Source organism: Anarrhichthys ocellatus, unplaced genomic scaffold (genome assembly GCF_004355925.1).
Source record: "Anarrhichthys ocellatus isolate YVR2014 unplaced genomic scaffold, GSC_Weel_1.0 scaffold7, whole genome shotgun sequence".
NCBI classification, from domain to species: domain Eukaryota; kingdom Metazoa; phylum Chordata; class Actinopteri; order Perciformes; family Anarhichadidae; genus Anarrhichthys; species Anarrhichthys ocellatus.
The window spans coordinates 1,365,564-1,386,450 of NW_022280037.1; the positions used below are offsets into that span (position 1 = coordinate 1,365,564).

General features: G+C 43.2%; 1 protein-coding gene across 3 annotated transcripts in view; it reads left to right on the forward strand.

Moving 5' to 3' along the window:
- The window catches only part of arhgef10 (Rho guanine nucleotide exchange factor (GEF) 10), a 41,184-nt gene that overhangs the window by 12,012 nt on the left and 8,285 nt on the right, over nucleotides 1–20,887 (forward strand). Inside the window, exons 5-27 of one of the 3 annotated variants that reach the window (XM_031847175.1) lie at nucleotides 468–504; nucleotides 781–869; nucleotides 1,179–1,235; nucleotides 1,521–1,708; nucleotides 2,719–2,835; nucleotides 3,348–3,459; nucleotides 3,659–3,771; nucleotides 3,868–3,945; nucleotides 4,026–4,205; nucleotides 4,904–5,020; nucleotides 5,284–5,376; nucleotides 5,861–6,031; nucleotides 6,513–6,658; nucleotides 6,816–6,839; nucleotides 7,289–7,473; nucleotides 10,786–10,901; nucleotides 12,080–12,207; nucleotides 13,332–13,432; nucleotides 13,622–13,743; nucleotides 14,182–14,268; nucleotides 15,149–15,375; nucleotides 15,803–15,960; nucleotides 19,183–19,325. In XM_031847175.1, the coding sequence (XP_031703035.1) occupies nucleotides 468–504; nucleotides 781–869; nucleotides 1,179–1,235; nucleotides 1,521–1,708; nucleotides 2,719–2,835; nucleotides 3,348–3,459; nucleotides 3,659–3,771; nucleotides 3,868–3,945; nucleotides 4,026–4,205; nucleotides 4,904–5,020; nucleotides 5,284–5,376; nucleotides 5,861–6,031; nucleotides 6,513–6,658; nucleotides 6,816–6,839; nucleotides 7,289–7,473; nucleotides 10,786–10,901; nucleotides 12,080–12,207; nucleotides 13,332–13,432; nucleotides 13,622–13,743; nucleotides 14,182–14,268; nucleotides 15,149–15,375; nucleotides 15,803–15,960; nucleotides 19,183–19,325 (2,789 nt within the window). The remainder of the gene's footprint in view (nucleotides 1–467; nucleotides 505–780; nucleotides 870–1,178; nucleotides 1,236–1,520; nucleotides 1,709–2,718; nucleotides 2,836–3,347; nucleotides 3,460–3,658; nucleotides 3,772–3,867; nucleotides 3,946–4,025; nucleotides 4,206–4,903; nucleotides 5,021–5,283; nucleotides 5,377–5,860; nucleotides 6,032–6,512; nucleotides 6,659–6,815; nucleotides 6,840–7,288; nucleotides 7,474–10,785; nucleotides 10,902–12,079; nucleotides 12,208–13,331; nucleotides 13,433–13,621; nucleotides 13,744–14,181; nucleotides 14,269–15,148; nucleotides 15,376–15,802; nucleotides 15,961–19,182; nucleotides 19,326–20,887) is intronic. The other 2 variants (XM_031847176.1, XM_031847177.1) reach the window with 2 other exon arrangements.

The window sequence follows — 20,887 nt, forward strand, 5'->3', positions numbered from 1 at the left end:
GTGTGTGTGTGTGTGTGTGTGTGTGTGTGTGTGTGTGTGTGTGTGTGTGATGTAGAAAATAATTGTACACGTTTTGCAGTGTTGTCATCTGCAACTTCTGGCCATGACATGCAGTCATCTCTATTCTTCTTATAGTCTTATCATTTTTAAATTGGGTACATTTGTGAAGTGGCATTTGTGGAAGCACATTGATAAGAAAATATCATCTTGACTAAATCGAACAGTAATTGAGGAGATACCGAATCGTCAGTGACACCTGGAGGCGTATGAGGAAAATTACAACGGAGTTTCTTTATCTATTTATTGTTAGTTATTTGCGTTTGCTTGACATGCGGCGTGCTGATTTCTGGAACAATTATATTGAGGATATAATCAATATAATAAATGTATCCTTCATTCCATGCTCTTAATAATAGTAAGCATTGTAGGTTTCCTCTCGGTAATGTTTTCTCTCTTTGTACCTGCAGTCACTGTGGTTGGGACTGTCAACACCTCTGTAGACAGGTATGTTTCATACTAAGCAGCTGAAGCAAGTCTATACCAGTCATTTAGTACATTTAGGGCTATGTCTCAAGAGAAGTACGCAGAGTATACTTCCCACTTTCAGTTACAGTCATGCTTACTATACCCTTTCCATTGTGTAATAAAATACAAACCCCCTCATGCCATAGATATATCATTGTATTAATACAGAAAAAAATAAGTTATTTATTGGTTTTCTGCCTAAGAAAATATGTATTTCTTTGCAGTTATAATTGTTTGTTTGCATGTTTTCTAAAGTGTTTTCACTGAAGAGTCTCCACCTATTAGAGAAGAGGACGCTTTGGCTAAATGGGCATCCGATCCCGCCAACACTGCATGGATGGAAAGTAAGGAGCGATGCCCATAACAGTTGCACATTTTGTCGGGATGCATGAATCATTTTCATGGAAAGAATGCTGCTGTTGTTTCAGTCCCCTGTACTTGCCTCTGCACACACAGTGCATGCCTTCAGGGGGATATTATCTCCGTTTCTTCTTTTGACGCTGCTGAATTCCCAGACACTTCCTTCCCTGTTCTTTTGAGGAAGTGTGTGTGTGTGTGTTTTCTTTTAGATCCCTTCTACATTGCATCCTGTTTGTTGTGTGGTGTGACAAATCACACACTAGTTGTTTTGAACAGCTCTTTTTATGCTTCAGATCCAGACGAGGTGATTTACGATGACGTGCCCAGAGAGAACTCTGACTCCAACACAGGTTTGTTTAAAAAAAAAAAAAAAAGAAATCTACATTTCACAAATTCAGTATTTTTGTTCCCGTCTGTAGCTTTCAGCCTGTCGGCACTGCTCACTTTCACTTCTATTGTCCTAATTTCTTTAGTCAAAAACTAAGATACTAATACTCAATATACATCTGCATATACATTTATGCTACTGACCTTTGATAGAAGAACCCTACAAATTGTTTCTGTGGGTGCTTTGACTCACTAAACCTTCGTATTTCTGATGACGTTTTCTATGTCTGTCCTGTTGCTTCACACAGATCCAGATGAGATGATCTACGATGACGTGGAACTCGGTGAGGAGGGCGGCTGCAACAGCTCCCTCGACAACGGCTGGAGCTCCAGCGAGTTTGAAAGCTACGATGAGGCCAGCGACGGGGAAGGTCGCCCTGAGAACGGCCTGCCGCATGCCTTCATGAGAGGAAAGCCCCCCCAGAAGAAAACGCATGTGTGTATAACAATCACACTCCCACTGCTCTGACAGCGTTGCAGACAAAACGCATATCTTATCACTTATCACGTATATCACTGTACATCTGTAGGTGGGTGGATAACAGCAGTGGATGAAGCAGTCATTTTTATTTGTAATCTGCAATTTTGCATTTTAAATTGTTTGTGATTAGCAAGAGGGCTTGTGTCTTCTTTTCTACCCTATACATATCTACAGATATATATTATCATTGATATAGTTCTGACATATTTGCTTATATGAAGTTTTTTTTTTTTTTTTTTTTTTTTTTTTTTTTTTTTTTTTTAAAACATGAAGTTGTATTTTTCATTTCTAAGTTGAAACAAATCCTCTTATTGTGCCTATTTTGAACCTTTTGGTCAAATTATTGATTTCAATAATGTACAGTCTATTTGTGCATGGATGTGGAATCAATAGTTTCTTTGTTTCTGCAGCTTCTGGTTTACAGTCGGCGTGCTGCACTCTGTAATGTTTTGGATTGTGGTTTTGAGAATTCAGCTTCGCTTTTGTTTTCAGTGAACCGTGGTCAGATAGTAATGATTGCTTCTGGCAAGATAAATCATTTTGTACATGTTATGTGTTGAGTTGATGCATGATTATTTACATATGAATGCAACATTGTGAAAAAACCTCAAATAAAAACCAAATGGTATTGTGGTTATAGACGATTTTTCAGAAACTGATTTTAGGTGAATCAGATTAGTGTATAACTTAATTTCCCAATATGTTGTGCAGATTTGTCTGCATATTTCATTGGGCCCATTAATGGAAAAAAAATCAGATCAAGGGGAAGGCATGCTCTTTGGAAAAGTACATTTCTTCCCCTGATTCACAGTTTAAATGAGTTTAAGCTAAATGTTTTTTGGAAGAAGATGGGATCAGCAGTCTAGCAACACGTATGTCAAGATTAAAGTGAGTTTTCTGGTAGGTCTAAGGTGCGAGGTCATTCCAAAACCATAACCAGTAACGCCTGCTTTGCTTTTGTTTAGCTCTCTCAAGATCTGACACGCTTGAAAGAACACTATGAGAAAAAGATGAAAGATCTAATGGCAAACACAGTGGGAACAGTAGAGCTGCAGCAGTTAAAACAGAAACACGAGCAGAAGGTAAACTACCTGAGGCTCACCTCACCTGCCTGTGCTAGACAGTAGTCCCAAACCCTTAACTCTCACTCTGGGTGTCTCTCACTGACTCGGTCTACTCATCCTGCTCTGATGTGAATGACTGGTGGTGGTACTGGTGATGGGTTTGCATTCAATTCATTTGCCTCCCTGTCTGCTGCACTCACCTGTCTCATTATACGTTCGTGCTTTGGAGTTTGTGAAGCGATTGAGTTTTAATATTTCACTAATAAAAGTAGCTGAAAGCTGTCATTCTGTATTTCTAGTATCCGTTTCTTTCAGCTGATGTCCCACTTACTGTGTCGTTCTCTGGTCGGCTTTGCTCTCCTGTTGTCCTGTATTACATGACCTGCCGTTTACCTTCATCCCTCCTCTAACACTGCTCCCGTCCTGCTTAGCTCTGAGTTCAGTAGCTTTTTTTAGCCACAGGTGTAGACAAATATAGAATTTGTGTTACTTTTGCGATGTAGATAATCGTGTATTTTGTCTCGTCAAAGATGCAAAAGCTGGTGAAGGCAGCGAAGGAAGGGACCAAAGATGGACTTGAGAAAACCAAAGCTGCAGTGAAGAAGGGACGCTCTTTCATCAAAACCAAGTCATTCTGTCAGGGTATGTAGTTTGCTCTGTTAAACAGCAAATCCCTTTAGCTTTTTGTTTATGTTACACCGGTGTTAATGTAAAAAAAGTTCTGCATTTTAGCAAACGGCAACATAGCATTTTTCTGTCTCTTCAGCATGAAGGCTTGTTTGTTTAATTGCGGTCATGTATTCCTGGTGCTTTACTTGCTCTCTCGTCTTAAATCCTTCAGAGAGGAAGTCGGCCTGTTTTGAGGACGAGGAGTCTGAACTCTTCATTGAGGTGGACTGTTTCAATGTTGAGCCCGTGCTGTGTCCAGCACCAGCGGGTCTTTCACAGCAACAGGTGATAAACGCACCTTTCAACGTCTATCCCAAGTTCTGCAACTCTTTGCCGTTTTAAGAAAACCATGCCGAATGGTTTGGTGTGTTTCCTCCACAGCTGGTGAGAAGATGTATACTGGGATCTATATTGGAGAGCGAGAAGAACTATCTTGACGCGCTGAAAAGGATATTAGAGGTAAGCAAGTGCGGCTGCGGTGATTGACAAATCCACTTTGAAATGTTTGTTAACACAGTTCACATTATCTGCTTTATCAGCAATATGAGAAGCCGCTGTCCCAGCTGGAGCCGAGGCTGCTGAGCGACAGGAAGCTGAAGATGACCTTCTATCGGGTGCGTGAGATCCTGCAGTGCCACTTCCTGTTCCAGATCGCCCTGGCAAGCCGCGTTGCTGAGTGGGACAGCCTGGAGATGATCGGGGATGTCTTTGTTGCATCGGTAAGCTGGGGTTGTAAAGCTTTTTTTTTTTTTTTATTTTATTTTTTTTTTCTTTTTTTTTTTTAATATTAACATTAGCTGTGGTACCCCTGATTCCAGCTGAACCAGTTTGATATTCATGGCATTTGTGATTACATGCAGCACAGCCACGCTCTCCTCTTTCTTACCGTCTTCAGACGCATGCTCTCATGCAGATGCAGAAATTGAAGTCTGTTCTAGTATAGCATGTAGTCCACCTTCTTCCTGCTTAGCGACTCAGAGGCAGGGATCAACACAAAAGGCCTCATTTCCCACAGTCCCTGCTCACGACATCACTTCCTGGTTTTTGTAAGAAAATCGACTCCTGGCATGACATCAGAGGAGCAGTGAGACCCATCTGAAGTCTGCTCACTACCCTCTGTCACCTCACAATTCATATCCCATCATAAAACAGCAGAACTTGCACACCAGCACGTGCATACGCATACATATACACACACACACACAGCGATGGGCCTGAATTTAATAATTGGACGGCCTTATTACAGCCTTTAGAGCTACAGATGCCGCTTCTCTTTTTTTTTTTTTTTTTCCAGAGCATTTGATTTATTGATGATTGTCGGGATGTAATGACAATTCCAACAAATACAAAAACATTTTTTTGAAGAAGATACCAACCCTAGCTGTAATGCGTTTTAAACATTTGTGTTCCTCCACAGTTCTCAAAGTCCATGGTGCTGGATGCTTACAGTGAGTATGTGAACAACTTCAGCACCGCAATGGCAGTGGTGAGGAAGACGTGCGCCTCCAAACCTGGCTTCCTGGAATTCCTCAAGGTTTGAGAAAAACTGTTGAAACAGTGTCATGAATACATGTTATCTTTGGATTTTTTTGTTCTTACTGTTATGCTAAAGACCGCTAATTACATTCAATACATATAACAGATAAATGCAAAATAAATCTACTCAAAAGTACATGGATTAGCCTGGTAAATGCAACTCGCTACCCTGCTGGCATGCTTTTACGTCCTAATGCATCCTCTAAAAATCTTTGGACTGGTTTCTCGCTACACTGCATTGACCCGTCTTCTCACCTACAGCATCGCCAGGAGACCAGCAGCGACCGGATGACTTTGTACGGCCTGATGATGAAACCTATCCAGAGATTCCCACAGTTCATTCTGCTCCTTCAGGTTTGATGAATTCTTATTTTACAGTAATCTAGAAGACAGTGTGGTATGTTCATTGACCAGCAGAGGGAGTGCCATACACATAAATCAAGGCGCTCTGTTTTTCAAAGTTCTTACCAACCAGAGAAATGGGCTCGGGGGAAATAATTTCCTCAGATCTCTTAATCTTGCTCGGCATATTGACTTTTCCTCTGCCTCTTGCAGAAAATATAGGACACTGGATTGCTTTATTTTTTTCATAAAAATCAAAAAATGTGTTGGAGCACGTTATGTTATAAAAACACAGTCATGAGGATGTGTGCTATATAGATATAGAAAAATGGATGAGAAGACAGAGAGAGCATGCTTTCAAATGCTGTGGGATGCAATTATGCAGATGTATGGATAGTTGTACTGGTTAGAAAACACTGGGAGAGAGGTCCTCAGTGTGTGTGTATAAATCAGCGAATGATGACTAAAGTGTGACTTCTCTGTGCATCCTCATCAGGACATGCTGAAGAACACGCCAGTGGGTCACGCAGACCGTTTGCCCCTGCAGATGGCCCTGGCCGAACTGGAGACACTGGCGGAGAAGCTCAACGAAAAGAAGAGGGAAGCCGACCAGCGCTGCGAGATCCGCCACATTGCGAAGGCCATGAACGAACGCTACCTCAACAAGGTCCGCCCACTGTTGTGTGTGTGTGTGTGTGTGTGTGTGTGTGTGTGTGTGTGTGTGTGTGTGGTCTGAATCATCGTACAGTACGATGCTGCAGCGTAACGGAGTTTGTGTTCTTGATACATGAGGTTGTTGCACATGCGATTGGTTTGAGTTGATGATTTACTCATTGCGCTGTCAGTACACACATTTTGGCTGATGATGTTTCGAGTCTTTGAGCATATGCTGTGGCATTTCTCTCCGTCCCAGTGTGGGCGGCCATCCGGCACTTCACATTTTTTTTCAAGTATTCTCTTGCATGAATAGCATATTTTTAGCGCGTGGCTTCTCACATATGCACACAATACCAGCTCTCCCCAAGGTGTAATTATTTGTCTATCTGCCGCCACCCACTCTGGCATCTGTGTAGAAACATGTGTTTACAGGATACCCTATATGAGGCAGAGGAGTTTAGTTCGTATCATTTATCATCCCTTTCTCTTAGCTTCTGAGTAATGGCAGCCGCTACCTGATCCGCTCCGACGACATGGTGGAGACGGTCTACAATGAGCGTGGGGAAATCATCAAAACCAAGGAGAGACGCCTCTTCCTGCTCAATGACGTTCTCATGTGTGCAACTCCCAACATCCGGTAAGAGTGCCCGCAAACCAGACAGACCTGTCCCTTAATCTGTCCCCTATTTTGCACCTTGGGTGCAATATCCTGTAATCTCTTTACTATTTTACAAATTTAGAAATTAATTGTGTGTGTGTGTGTGTGTATTTTTGTTGTGGTCTTGTTTGTATAGTTCACTTAAAGGAATGTGTTTAACGTAAGTAAGATTTCCTGACGGTAAGAATCTGTCTTAAAGAGAACTAAATTAAAATGGTCAGCACACGTATGAAACTGGTCACCTCGGGTGACTTTTGACCACACTGGATCTGGAGGTTTGGACCCATTTGTACCCACTGCGGCTTGCTTTTCAGCCAAGAGTGACGGAGAGCCCCGGTTCCGCGGCTTTTCAGCTTCTGTCCTGTAATTGTAACATGATGGTCACCACGTACTTCCTCTTGGAAACATGCACTGACGTGTAAAAAAAAAATATATACATTTTCTAGATGAGTGACATTTACCTCCTCTTATCTTTCAAACTGCACTGATGTTTTCTTCCACTCATATTTCCTCCTCACACGGTGCCAAAGAGACATTTCTTTTCCACGAAACAACATGAACTGGAGCCACTTTGTCACATGACCTTCATCTCTTTTCGGCTCTGCCCAGGTGTCAGGATGGCAGTGGGAGTGGCAGCGGCAATGCCCCGCCCGACCAGAAGTTCCTTCTAAAGTGGAGCGTGCCTCTGAGCTTCGTGGAAGTGCTGGAGTTCGGATCCAGCGAGGACATGGCCGACAACAGCCGCTACCCAACGTCCCATTCAGGGGAGAAGGTGGTCATCAACGCTAAGCCAAGTATGAACCACACTGTCGCAGGTTTTAAAGCATAGCTCATATTGGCTATGATATATGTAGCTATCAATATTGCTTGCAGCATTGCAAAAACTACAGTAGTCAGAGAGATTTGATTGTTGTTGTTGTAGCACATTCACATCTCTAGAATGGGGCCAGTCTGGCCCAGACCATCCAGCCTGATGGTGTATTTTTTTCCTTCTGTAATCCTCTGGTGAGCTGCCTTCCAAGTCCAATGATTTCAGTCTTTCCACTGGGCTCTCCCCTGTCGCAGACAGCTGCTCAGCCACTTTAAAAAAAAAAAAAAAAAACGCACACGAGGCATGACGAAAGTCTACATTTTTGTGGTCAGACCGCTGCAGTTTTTATTCCAGGATGTAGATTTTCTTTCTGTGTGTCCGCGTTTGTGCCGAGGTAAGTGGCGAGTGCTTTGATGCCGTATTATCCCCTGGTATGTCAAAGGTCTTATGTATTCAAGCTGAGGTCGGAGGCTCAGTCTGTCGGTTGCTAAATGCTAGTGGGCCTGAATCACTACCACTGGAAAAACACACTGCACTCTATAGCTCACTCTCTTTTTCTCGCACCGTCCATCTCTCCAGCTCCCTCTAATCTAACATCCGCAACACAGTTACATAATGTTCAGTCTTTTGCAGCCAGGTGTCACATTTATCATTTAATAGTTGGTGTTTTCTTTTGTGTTGTAGCAGACAGCCCACCTGCCATGTTAGATTATTCCACTTTTCTGCTCTTCCACAGCCTTAGAATATTGTACCCCTCTTTTATCTGCCTTTTATACCCTTTTTCCTTTACCTTCACTTCAGCCGCACTTGGTGCACTCTCTATTGCACCCATGTTCTTTCAGACCCCCGGTCTCTCTCCGATACTTCACTGAGCTGTATGAAAAGTCGAGCAATTGCACGATTGTAAGTAACGGATGGCGCAAACAGACAAGGATACAGTCAAGTATAAATGTTATTTTGTTCTTACAAATTGCAGTTAAGTGAATTAGATGTTGTAGATATTGAAATGATGTGATCTGACCATAGTGCTTTAAAAAAAGCTGACCTTCGCTCTATTCCCTTGGTCTGATTTAGCTATTCCCCAACCAACTTCAGCCTTGTGTACGTCTCTGGGGGATGTTTGTGTGCATACAAATGTGTGCATAGTCCAGGAACTTTCAACAAGTGGAAACAATTGTTTCTCGGCCGACTGTGTGCAGCCAAAAGCAGCTCTGTGACAATGAAAAGGTTCTCCCGCACATGAGGTCGCCTCTTCTCATGTCCTTCTGCTTAGTTCAACTCTTCCTCTCTCCACTGCATAGCAATCAGTCCGCCAGGCAGCCTCTTCATTTCAGGTTACGTTCTCCTGCGGCTCACCGTCGGTATGTAATTTGTAGATATGTTTGTTTTTAGGAAGTGTGTAATTGCTGGGATGACTGCCACGTTTCCTATGATGCTGCCCGCCCGGCTTGATTTGTTTGAAAAACTCCCGGCATTTGGCACTCTCACAAAGAGCCCTCAGGAAGTTGGACCCAGGTTGAAAGGAGTTACACAGTGGCAGTTCTGTCTGTGGGAACGGTCAATTCAGTTGCGTCTTATCATTTGTACTGTTAAAGTACTGTTACAGACAATATACAGCTAAATACGATTGACAATGCTGGAGGAAATATACTCCTAGTCTAGCACAGACAATGCCAACAAATTCATATTAAGTAGAGTCTTAGGATTGTGCTCCATCATGTGACACTGGCTGTATATAAGCTGTTGTAGTTGCACTTGCTCCAAGCGTGACACACCATCGAGAACACATGAGAGGTTTATTCAGCATTTCTGCCCTGACCTGAATTCAACCCTCCGACTCGTTTTGCCGAGACAGATGAGCCATGAAAATTGCTTACAGCTCCACAAAACTGCAACAATACATTTATCACGTCATCGTATTAATGGTTTGAGTAAGTATACGTGACCTGTAGTTGTATTGAAAGGTGGCTATGATTTGAGCCAGTGAATGAAATATAATAAGAGGTAATTGACCATGAAAACATTAAAGAAATCTAAAACCCATTGACGCACTACTGTAGGCCTGCTGTGTTCTGCTTGCGCCTTTGTGTCCAGGGCTGCTCATGCATGTGTAAGGATGACAGAGAAGTTCTGTGGAAGTGAGCAGCCTCCTGTGTACAAGCTCAGAGGGAGACATTTTTGAGTAATTCTCCCAGAGACCACCTACAAATGTGGATTTTGGCGATGCACAAACGGGGGTAAACTGTCCCCTGAATGGCCAGTCAGCGAGGCCTTCAGAGGAGGACTGGACTGGGTTGCCATGGAGTTTGGAGCACCAGGCAGACTGACTATTGTAGGAGGAGGGGAAGGAAGGAAAGAAAGGAGGAAGAGAAAGTAGAATGGCAGCAGCAAACAAAGTCATTTAGGTGCCAAAGACTGATGCAGTTTAACCATTTGGTCACCGATACGCACATAAACATGGTTCATGTGGTTTGCGGTTAGGTTTTAATTGGAAGGGGGCCTCTACTTGTTAATTCAGCCGTTTGATTGAATGACATGGATAACTTTTCTGTTGACAATTTTGGCCAACTGACAGGCATTCCCCCCTCTGTGTGTGTGTGTGTGTGTGTGTGTGTGTGTGTGTGTGTGTGCGCCTTTTGATGAGCTATGTGGTTGTGTTCAGAGCAGCGCTGCACAAAGCAAGTCGTTGTTTCCTTTCGATACAGCACGGTAACGGTCACATCACACAGCATCATGAGGTTTGATATTTTGCGCAGATCAACCCAACGGCGTACCTGTTGCAGCATTCATACACAAGGTAAAGAACAGTGAGGATGATACTTTCTGACCTCTGAAAGCTCAACAAGCGAGCACACTGGTGAGAATCACTGCAGAGCCGTCACCGCTCCCCGTGGGAAACTGACTGATGAGCCTTTATTGATCTTCGTCTTTGTTAGTCCAATTTGAACTGCTTGTCTCACTCGTTGCTGCTTGCGTATCAGACGTTCTACTAGGGGGCTGTCTCAGCTCTTTAGGTCTCAGCTCTTTTTCACTGCTGTTTATTCTCTCCGGCTCACGGATGGATCGTAAATATGAGTCACCGCTATCTGTGAGTTGAAATTGAGACTATAAAGCACCTTTAATGATATGAGCTGATTAAAGCTTTGTGACAAAAAACTCTTCATTTGAACACTTTTTTTAGCTTCACATGCATTGCAAGTTATTCAGAGTTTAAAAGTTGTGAATTACCGAAAACAAAAATGAAGCTTGTTTTTTTTTTTTTTTAAATGTTTTGCTTTTGTGTGTTTCTCTGTAGACAAGCTGTACATGGGCCCCGGTCAGTTGTACCAAGATCTGCAGAACCTGATCCATGACCTCAGCCTGGTCAGCCAGATCTCCGGCATGATCAGCAGCCTCAAAGGCAACTACCAGGTATTGTGTCACTGAGCTAAAGTACATCAGTTCAACTCAATACATTTATAGTCTTCATTGTCCCTTGAAGTACTATTTTTGTGTTACTTTGACTAAGAGTTGGAATAGTTTCACTGTCTATTAATATTCTTGGAAGCTTTCCAAAAGTTGACATAGACAAATGTTCCTCCCGTGTACCTCCGGACTTTTCAAATCACATTCATCGTGTTTCCCCTCAGATGTCCATAAGGGGCTGGGCTGCTATGAAGCCATATAATGTTTAAACCGTGGAATGTGCCAGAGTAGGCAATCTGTCTCTGGGAGACAAGGAGTCTCTTAAGTCTTGATTTGCACCATTTAAGTCATATCATGTGGACACACACACACACATCCACACAAGTCTGTCTGTGCTCTTAGGGTGGAGGTTTAGTTTGCAGAGGTGTGTGTGTGTGTGTGTGTGTGCGTGTGCGTGCGCGCGCTGTGCTGTGCTGTGCTGTGCTGGTAGGTCTGTCAGAAGCAGAGTGGGAGGCAGAGTAACAGAGAGGCTCTCAGAGAGAGACATGTGTCCCAGAGATGGAGGGAGGGAGACATTGATGGGAAAGGAAGGAAAGAAAGAAGCCGGGCTGAGATGTTTGATCTGCACGCTGCTCGGCTTCTTCCTCAACTCTAAATGAAGTAACCTAAATGATACTGACAGTCTTGTAATATTAGATATACTTATAGCTTCTTCATACATTTTGTCCATCAATACTGATAATTTATAAGACCGTAAAGCATATACTGCAATTAAGATGTTCAGTTTGGTTAAACGGCTATTGTAGTTATTCGTTTATGATTTGTCAGTTATATGATACGTCTGTACTTTCAACAGCATTTTATTCTGTTAACAAATACGGAGGAGCAAAGATGCAAGAAACCACAGACAGTCCAATACAAAAACACAACTTTCAGCTTCAGAGATATGTCCGTATGTGATGTATTGGATTGCATTTCAGTCACGGCTTTTTCTGTTTGTCATAAATGAATGTAATGTGTTTTACAGATGTTTAAATGCTCTGAAGTACAATAGTTTTATTCTTATTCCCATTATTGTGCACAGTCAATTATCCCCCCCCTTAATTTCATGACTCTCTTCCTCCTTCTCTTTCCCTCTATTCTTTTATCATTTCTTACCATCCCTCCAATATCCCTGTGTACAGAATGTGAACTCCACAGTGGCCCAGGATTGGGTATCTGGTCTCCAGAGGCTGATACTGAAGAAGGAGGAGGAGATCAGGGCAGCTGACCGGTGTAGGATCCAGCTCCAGCTGCCTGGCAAACATGACAAGTTTGTGTTACACACACACACACACACACACACACACACACACACACACACACACATTTCAGTGTTTGCAACCAAAGGCTACCCAGTGCTGCAGCTGTTGCTTAACTCAAAGGCACATGTCACATATTTACACACTGTTATTGTCGGCACGTGGTCCCCCACGGGTGCATATAGTTTTGGCTTTTTTTCTCTCTTTCTCTCTCTCTCTTTCTTCCCCCCCCTCACCCCTGCTCTTAGTGGGTGAGATTATCCATGGGTATGTTTGGAAACACAGCTGTTCTTCTGTCATTCCTCCCCGATCCCTCAATCGCAAAGCACACGACACACTTCTTCTCACAATCAGCCAATGACAGGAGGCACACACACACACACGATGCCTACATGAGCTGATGATAGAAACGATAATTGGCATCGACTTGTATCGCTTTTCTGTCACAGTGTTTCTAGTCACTCAGCATTGAATGGGCAGACTCATGTGCCCCCTCGGCTTGGATTCAAGCCAGACAGAGATCTGTTCATTTGAACATATCTGGTATTTTACCCTAAAAGATGCTGAGCGTCTGTGTGTGTATAGAAGAATATTCAAACATCGACATGGCTGCTTAGTGAGATGTTCATGCAAATTCAGGCCCTATGGTTACCAAAGTGTTGGCACATTATTCATTCAGTACACTCTTGTTAAAGCATCTCATGTTTTGACATATTCTGCAACATGAGTACTTTTTCTTTTTTTTTTTTTTTTTAAAGCTCTATGTGAAGACTTTTATGTATTAAATATTAACTTAGTAAACTGGCATGATATGGAAGCCACAAACGGATTTTGAGGAGTTTTTTGTTTGTAATGAATAGAAAGGTGAAATTGTTGTCAAAAGCAGCAGCTTGCAGTTGTGAATTCTGATCTTCTGTCCAGTTGGTGTGTCACTGTTGTGCTGAGTCATCACATAGAGCTTTAAAAACAAGAATATGTAAAGTAAATCAAGGAGGAGAAGGAGAGAAAGTGGAGGCACTAAAAAAAAAAAAAAAACATCTCCTGGAATGCATTGATCATATATTTGTGATATGACCGTGTTTACGGTTGGAGTTTTCTCCTCAGGTTCTAATCACTCGTGTTTTTGTTTTGGAAGGTCGGGTAAACCGACGTACTTCAGCGCAGTGTTCAACACTCTCAGCCCAGCCATCAAACAGTCATGGATCAGTAACTTGCAGATGGCCAAGCTGGCTCTAGGTACAGTACACCGCCACTGTCTCAGCTGCTCAGCTGTCTTTACCGTTTCAATTGTGTATGCGTGCATTTATAAAATATGACAACAATGTGTTGCCTGGAGTCTTTTATTCTGAAGACGGATAACTTCAAAAACATTTACTGCATACTGTACACATTAATGAATCGAGTGCTGTTTGTGGGTTACATCAGAGGAGGACAACCTGCAGGGCTGGTTCTTCGCAGAGGAGGATGGGAATCAGATCAAAAAGCAGAAACACCCTCTCTTGCTTCGACAGATGCCCGTGGTCATGTCAAAACTCCAAGAGTTCAAGGTGAGACCTGTTTCTTTCCTATAACGGTCTTAAAAGAAGGTTGCTGGTTAGCTCAGTCAATGAGAGTGTGGTGCTAGTGATGCCAGGGTTGTGGGTTCCATCTCCGTACGGGCCAATGCTCACATTACAGCATTGACATGTGTGGCCTGTTAACAGAGAGAGTTTCTCATGTTGTTGGACGCTGGCTGGAAATATAACAGTAACGTGGGCTGTTTCTACCTGACTTTATGTCTATTTGAATTCTCACAGTATAAAATGACTTGTAGTCTCATGTAGGTGATTTGCTTCAGGGCTGAACCTCTCAGACATCTTTTTAGGTTTTTCATCTTGACACTAATTAACACTAACTGGACACCTGTTTTATTTACCCTGTGGATTCCCACTCATCCGACCATGTTTCTCTCTCATCCTCTCTTATTTCTTGCCGTTCTGTGTCAGGTGGAATGTGCCGTTCATAATCCAGAGCCCCACATCAACACGGAGAGCACAGCAGATACTCCCGTCGTGGGCCATGGCTGTGTCTGGGTGAGGAGTTTTTTTTCCACTCCGCTCATGAAAAAAAAAAAGGAAGCAAGGTGTTCGCTTACATTTCAACAATTGCACAAAATGAGAGCAGCTACCTCCACATATCTGGGTTTCCTCCACCCAGAGGAAGAACACACTCATGAGCCCTTCAACCCTGAAAGTTTTAGACGAGAGGATTTAGTTTAAGTGTGTTGAGAGGCTTTAACAACTGTATCTTGGCAAATGGTCTCGCAGTCCTCTTATTTTCAGCAGCTTAGATGATTTAAGCCTCACCACGTTTCTCTCAGTGAGTCTGACTTTTAGTTTTGGCAGAAAGCTGTTTTTCACTAAAAATGTGTTTCTTTAGTGTTGGCTGTACAGATGGTAGGTTTTTGATATTCAATTAAAATGTTCTAATGTCCCCTAGAGAGACAAAAATCTGGGATTGCAAATGATTGATTCAGTACTTCAGTTTTTCTCAAAATAAACAATGAGTGTCATAACAGTGGTAATCACTGCTAATGCAGTGATTCAGTGCGTCAGGGAGAAGCGCGAGTCTGTTAAAGATATAAACATCCCTCTGGCTTGTTATTTCAATGGTGAGGTAAGATATAAACTGTTAGATTTTGGTTGTTTTCAACATGATTTAATGTCATAGATGAGTATCAGTCTTATTGGGTCTTGCCTTTTTGAATTGGCACGTTATGGCATGAATTGGATAAATACTTTTAAGAGTGCTTCAGTCGAATGCTTATTTGTTAAGCGCTGCCTGCTTTGTTTTGCTTATACTGCGCTTTCCATGCTGTGTAACTCTTGAAGATGTTCCGTTTTTAACCGGGCTATATTATTTATTAGTAATGAAAGTATCCCTAAAACAAAAGGCGTCTCTATCTTTGTTCAGGTTGCTAGTTGCACCAACCAGATGGGCCAGATATCCATCGTGGCCATGCAGAGCTCCAGCCCTAAGGTGACCGAGTGTTTCAATGTGGAGTCCCGTATCCTCTGCATGGCCTACGTCCCGGCGGAGCAGCCTCAGGAGAATGGCGAGCAGATTCCCGAAAACAACCACACCTCCGCAGCGAAGGCCACTGATTCTCCCAGTGTCTGTCTGGGCATGGAGGAGGGCAGGTACAGCACGCGGAGTACTTTCAATACTGTGTCTGCATTCCTTTAATATCTTTCAATGTCTACAAGTTACAATAAACGTAATTTTGTGAAACTTTTAAAGTCATCTGTACCCGCACCATGCACACTGTTACTTTTTAATAAGAGGGCAGACTTCTAATTCTGCATCCATAAATGATAAATGTCAGGTTTTAATTATGTATTAATGGTGAATGTCAGCATCAAAGAACAAGGGGCGTCTTTCTAGCCTTTTCATTTAGCACCGCAGTTAATCACTAGAGAGGAATCCAACACAGTGGCCAATAGATTTATGATACTTGTCCACTATCAGTGGCCCATAATGCAATGTAGCGTTCAAAAGGCAACATGCAGATAGCCGTGCGTATCAAAGTATTGAGTTTGATCTGATTTCATCTCCCGTCCTGTTCAGCATCATTGTGTATAAGAGCAGCCAACGGTCCAAGAAAGTCCGCCTGCAGCATTTCTTCACCCCAGACAAGTCCACCGTCACCAGCCTGGTCCATAAGAAACACTGTCTGTACGTTGGCCTGGTCAGCGGCTCTGTGGCCGTCTACTCCAGATCACAAGGTGTGTGTTTCAGGAGGGGAGGGACTTGTCAATTTGCGTGCCTCCTCCCGTTATAGTGTCTTGAGTTCTTCCTCCGCAATGTTTGTTGATACTCTTACTCTTAAACAGCCATAATTAGGGCAATTACGAGGTAAATCACTGGTTTTGTGTGAAACAGAAATATGCATTCATTGAGTTAATTAGATTTGGTTTTAAAAACTGTGTAGGATGACAGTGTTTACCTCAATATTTAGTCTGCACCAGCCCTGAGTTTTGTAACCACTGGCCATGAGTAAGAGCACTGTTGGCAACTTTGTTGTTAGATTTAACCGCTTCTAACACACTTCTGCTCACCTAATCTACCAAAATACAACCAGCACCATATCTGTTTACTTTTTCCAATGATAGGCAGGATAGCATTTCATGTGCTACAATGCAAAATTGTGGAGCTCGAGGTCAGGAGACTCCTCTGTTGAGGTTCTGTTCCCGTTTGCTCGGTTGTCTGGGAGAAGCCAATCTGTTGTCTGTGACCTATTTAACGTCCTCCGTCCCAGACAAGTGCAGACACATCAGAGGAGAGGATCCGAGCTTCACTCTTCCCACAGTCTTTCCCATTCTGTGTGTTGTTCCGTCTCTTATTGGCTCTCATAGCGGTGCAAACAGAGGGCCTCCTCTCTCTCTCTGCGTTTCATTTTCTCTGTCTGCTTTTTTCCTCCGGGTCACAATGTGGGTTAAGATAAGTACACATTTCAGAACAGACTCCTTGTCAAATATCTGTATCCCTATCCTCCTGTGATGCCACCATTGCTAGAGGCATGTTTTACCAACCTCAGTCCCACATATTCTTTCCTCTCCATGCGCTCATATGACACAAATTGAATCTCCAAAGGAAGAACTTTTAAGTGTCCTTTTTTTACCTTTGGTTGTTCTGTTAAGTTGGTCTGTGTGCGATAAAGAGACACCGAAAGATTACAGATGATGGCCTGAGGACACAAGCACAGGTGGAAAACTATTCTCGCTCATTCCACAGTTGAGTTTGCCTGGAAAAAACATACCGGATGTATGCAACCGTTCAGGAATGTTCAGGGTTACTCATTTCTCCTTGTTTTGATGCTCATGTCGCCTCTCCCCCACCTTCATTCTCTCTCACACACACACACACACACCAGTTACGAGTATGCCAGTGTTGGCTGTTTCAGAAGCCGATTTTCATCGTTCGTCACCGCTGGTGAGTCGAATTGATTCCAACACGAAGATCCTGGCCCTAGATCATCCTGTTGTTCCCTTCAACAGCTCTGTCACTTGAACATGATGCTTGACGCCAGAATGATGAGTCATCACACATAGTTTGGTAGGGAAACCGTCCCCCGCTGTAACGCTGCTCCAGTACTTCATCACGGTGAAAGGCTCTGTCGGCACCTCATTAGCATTTAAAGTAGACTCACGGTTTACATCGCAGAAACGAAGGAAATGATCAGCTGTTATTCTTTTGATGGTAAACTGTCGCGTGTTCGAAGGCAACCCTCGCAGTGAATAGTGACGAGACATCAGAAACAAGCGAACAGATTGGGGATGTTGCTTTTTGTCTTTTAAAGCCATCGGGGCTGAGTTCTCCTGATGTAGCGTGTCTGAAGCTGGCCGCTCGGCCTCATTCTGGCATGCTGGCTGTTTCCTTTGTGACTGACCGTGTGAGAGACGAAGAGAGAAGGAGGCAATGATTCGGCAAAGGTCGTACGTCATAGCCAGACAGTCGGAACATAAACTCCGTCCGGCTTCATCCTGCCATCCTGCATCACCTACTTCTTCACGTTGAGGGTATGGTGCGTAACGTCTTGTTTGTTGCAAGCGATGTCACAATATGAAAGATGATTGGCTTATTTAGTCTGGTTTGTGTGCTGCTATTTGGAGAGAGAGAGAGAGAGAGACACACACACACACACACACACACACACTGTGATGAGTAGTTTATGCCAGCTGACACTGACTTGAAGGAATGCTACAGTTTAAGCAAGTTGGCACTCCTTTCATATTTATTTATTTTTTCTCCACTGTACTTTCCTTCCCCCCCCCCCCCCCCCGTTTCTTTTTTTTTTTCCCCCTCTGTCTCGTGGACATCTACCTACACAGTATGATTGTTAGAATAATATACACGGGGCACTGCTGGAATGCTAATCCCACCTAGCCCCTTCAGTGGGAGATTGCCCTCACTTCCCCAGTCATTACTGTACCTCTGAAAGAACGCCTCTCCCTGCGTGGCACCTCGGCCTTCAATAGCCGCCTTTGTGCCTTCTCTTAACAACACCGTTGGTGAGGCCTCATTCACTTCCTGGCCTAGATTGGCTCAGGGAATGTGGTATCTGGAGGAAATGAAGTCTGTGTTCACACAGTGCAAAGCAAAAGTGCACGTCAAAGAAAATCAAGTAACGCAACATTTTTTTACCAAATACCTTGATGTCGTTATGCGACGATATTGTAAAGTTGACTATTGGTGCTTTTACAAAATATTTTAACAATGCGATTTTTGATAAATAATCATCAGCAATGTGGATATGATTATAAGTGTGTAAAGGCAAAATCTGATTTGATATCTAGTCTCTTACCACAATATCGGTATATCAATTTATTTCCAAGCCCGATTAAAATCGATCAAATGTAGAGCTTTTTTCCATCCGCCGCTCCTACATTGGCCCCTTATTGGATGACGACATTGATTGAACTCTCAGCCAGTGTATATAATGGTTGAAGGAATGTAATGTGTTGCTATTTATCAAGGCACTGCATGGGGTTGTTTCACTGCAGTAGAGCTGACGCCGTGGGGGCCCAGGCACATGTAGAACAGAGTGTGTAGGAGGTGCGAGTGGGATAGAGCTCGGCTCTGACTAATGCCTCGCAGCCCATCTGTATTCACAGTGAAGGCTGTGAAAACCATCAATGGCCTCTCCACCAGCATTAGCGGAGCCATGAATGCACATGACCTTTTCAGGCGATGCTTATAAAGACAGTCTGTTATTGTGTCTTCCATATGAAGTGTAAACCATTCTTCTGTAACAGTTACGTGGATAATTGCTAGAGGGTTACTTTGTAAAAGAGAATACAGTAACACTAATAGCAGAGATGCACAGTACTGATCCTTTCTGTGTGTGTGTGTGTGTGTGTGTGTTTGCATTTAAACTGCGTTTTGTGAAATGCAGACTGTCTATTTGCTTGAGTGCTGAGCTGCCGGTATTGTGTTTGTTGTTACAGATGGTTCGTGGAGCTGCGAGAAGCCTACGGTGCTGAAACTGGGGGTTCTCCCGGTCAAGGCCATGCTGGCTGTGGAGGAGCACCTCTGGGCTTCAACAGGTGGACAGGTCTTCATCATCAGTGCCCACACACACTGTGTGGAGGTACGTAACCCTTGCTGGAGGCTACTATTGCACACCATGTCTACATCATAAACAGAGCAGTTTAGCAGATGTGCGTGTGTGGTGTAAATAACCCTCGTATATCTGTCGGAAAGAGTACAGAGTAACATTTAAGGAACATTGGGGAGATTTAAGAGTGTAAACTGCAGTTACTTAAAGTATAAAGAATCACAAGTAGATGAAGGTGCCCCATTTCCCTTCCTGGGGGGGGTGTGTGTGTGTGTGTGTGGGTGTGGGTGGGTGTTTGTTTTTTTTTTTTTTTTTTTTTTTTTTTTTTTTTTTTTTCTGGCCTCGTTTAGGGAACGGAAGCACCTGCCATGCGTCCGGGAATAGTAGCGTTCCTGTGACATGCACTCACTAATAATCCGTTTAGCCTCATTAAGCTCATTATGTTGGACCGCCTGCCTGTCTCACTCTCTTCTCCTCACTGAGGACTCGGTTACACCAGAGTGGTGACTGTAAGTTGAACAGGGGAGAGAGGCAGAGACGGAGAGGAAGAAATGGTGAGATGGATGCAGAGAAATTAGACTTAAATTTGAAAAGGTATGTAATAAATAATCAAATGTAGTTACAATTTAAATGACAATGGTTACAAATGTGTGTTACAAATGTATTTCATGCTCCTTCCTTAACACTTTACTGTTCTGACACACTTGTGAACGGGCTCTCCTTTGCCAAACATAACTCCACCTACATGTGAAGCAATGTGTGGTGAGATTATGTAACCAGTGGGGATGGAAAAAGCCCAGTTTATTGGTCTCCATGACCAGAGAGTTCAAAATTACACTCTGCACATATTTGAAGCTATTCTTGTCCACACTAATGAAAGAAAGGCCAAATCAAGAGTTAAAGAAAAATGATTTGTGAAAAGTTGATTTAATTTAAAGCTGCTACTACAAGGAACTTTAATTTTGTGTTGATTTTGGCGGTTCCAGTGGACAAAGGCGGTAGTGTTTCAAAGCGCCTTTAGAAAACCTCACATTGTACTGCAGCAGGGTCTCACAGTCTCCCCCGCACGGTCCTGGTTGTCCCGTGCCTCCGGTCCCTCCAGTGTGCCCAGAAATACGACCACAGCCTGCTGGAGTCTGAGCTGAAGGGGTTTCTGCCGATCCTGCATGATTTCGTGTATGGAATCCAGTCCCGATGGCACCGATGACTTAGAATTAAGCATTAAGAACTGCTACATAGAAATAGCCATTCGTCTGGCTAATGGTTGGGCAGTTGGCCCCCAAAAAAAACATTGTTGCTTTATTGTAGAAATGCGACTCGTTTGATACCATTTGGATGGTAAAGCATAATCACAGGGTCCCAGACATTACAACCACTGACAATACATGTGCTGCTGTAGTCTAAACAGTCTGGGACAGACTCTCTGTGGGTTGATTGCTTAGTTTCTCTAGTTTTGTAGTCGCACAAGAAACCCTGCAGCCTCTGTCGTGTTTAGCCTGGGTTTAAAATGTCAATAACAGTATACAGTGCAGTTTCTTTTGGGGCATCGGTGTTCTCTCATGGGCAGACTGTCAAGCAGACAGCAACCTCATACA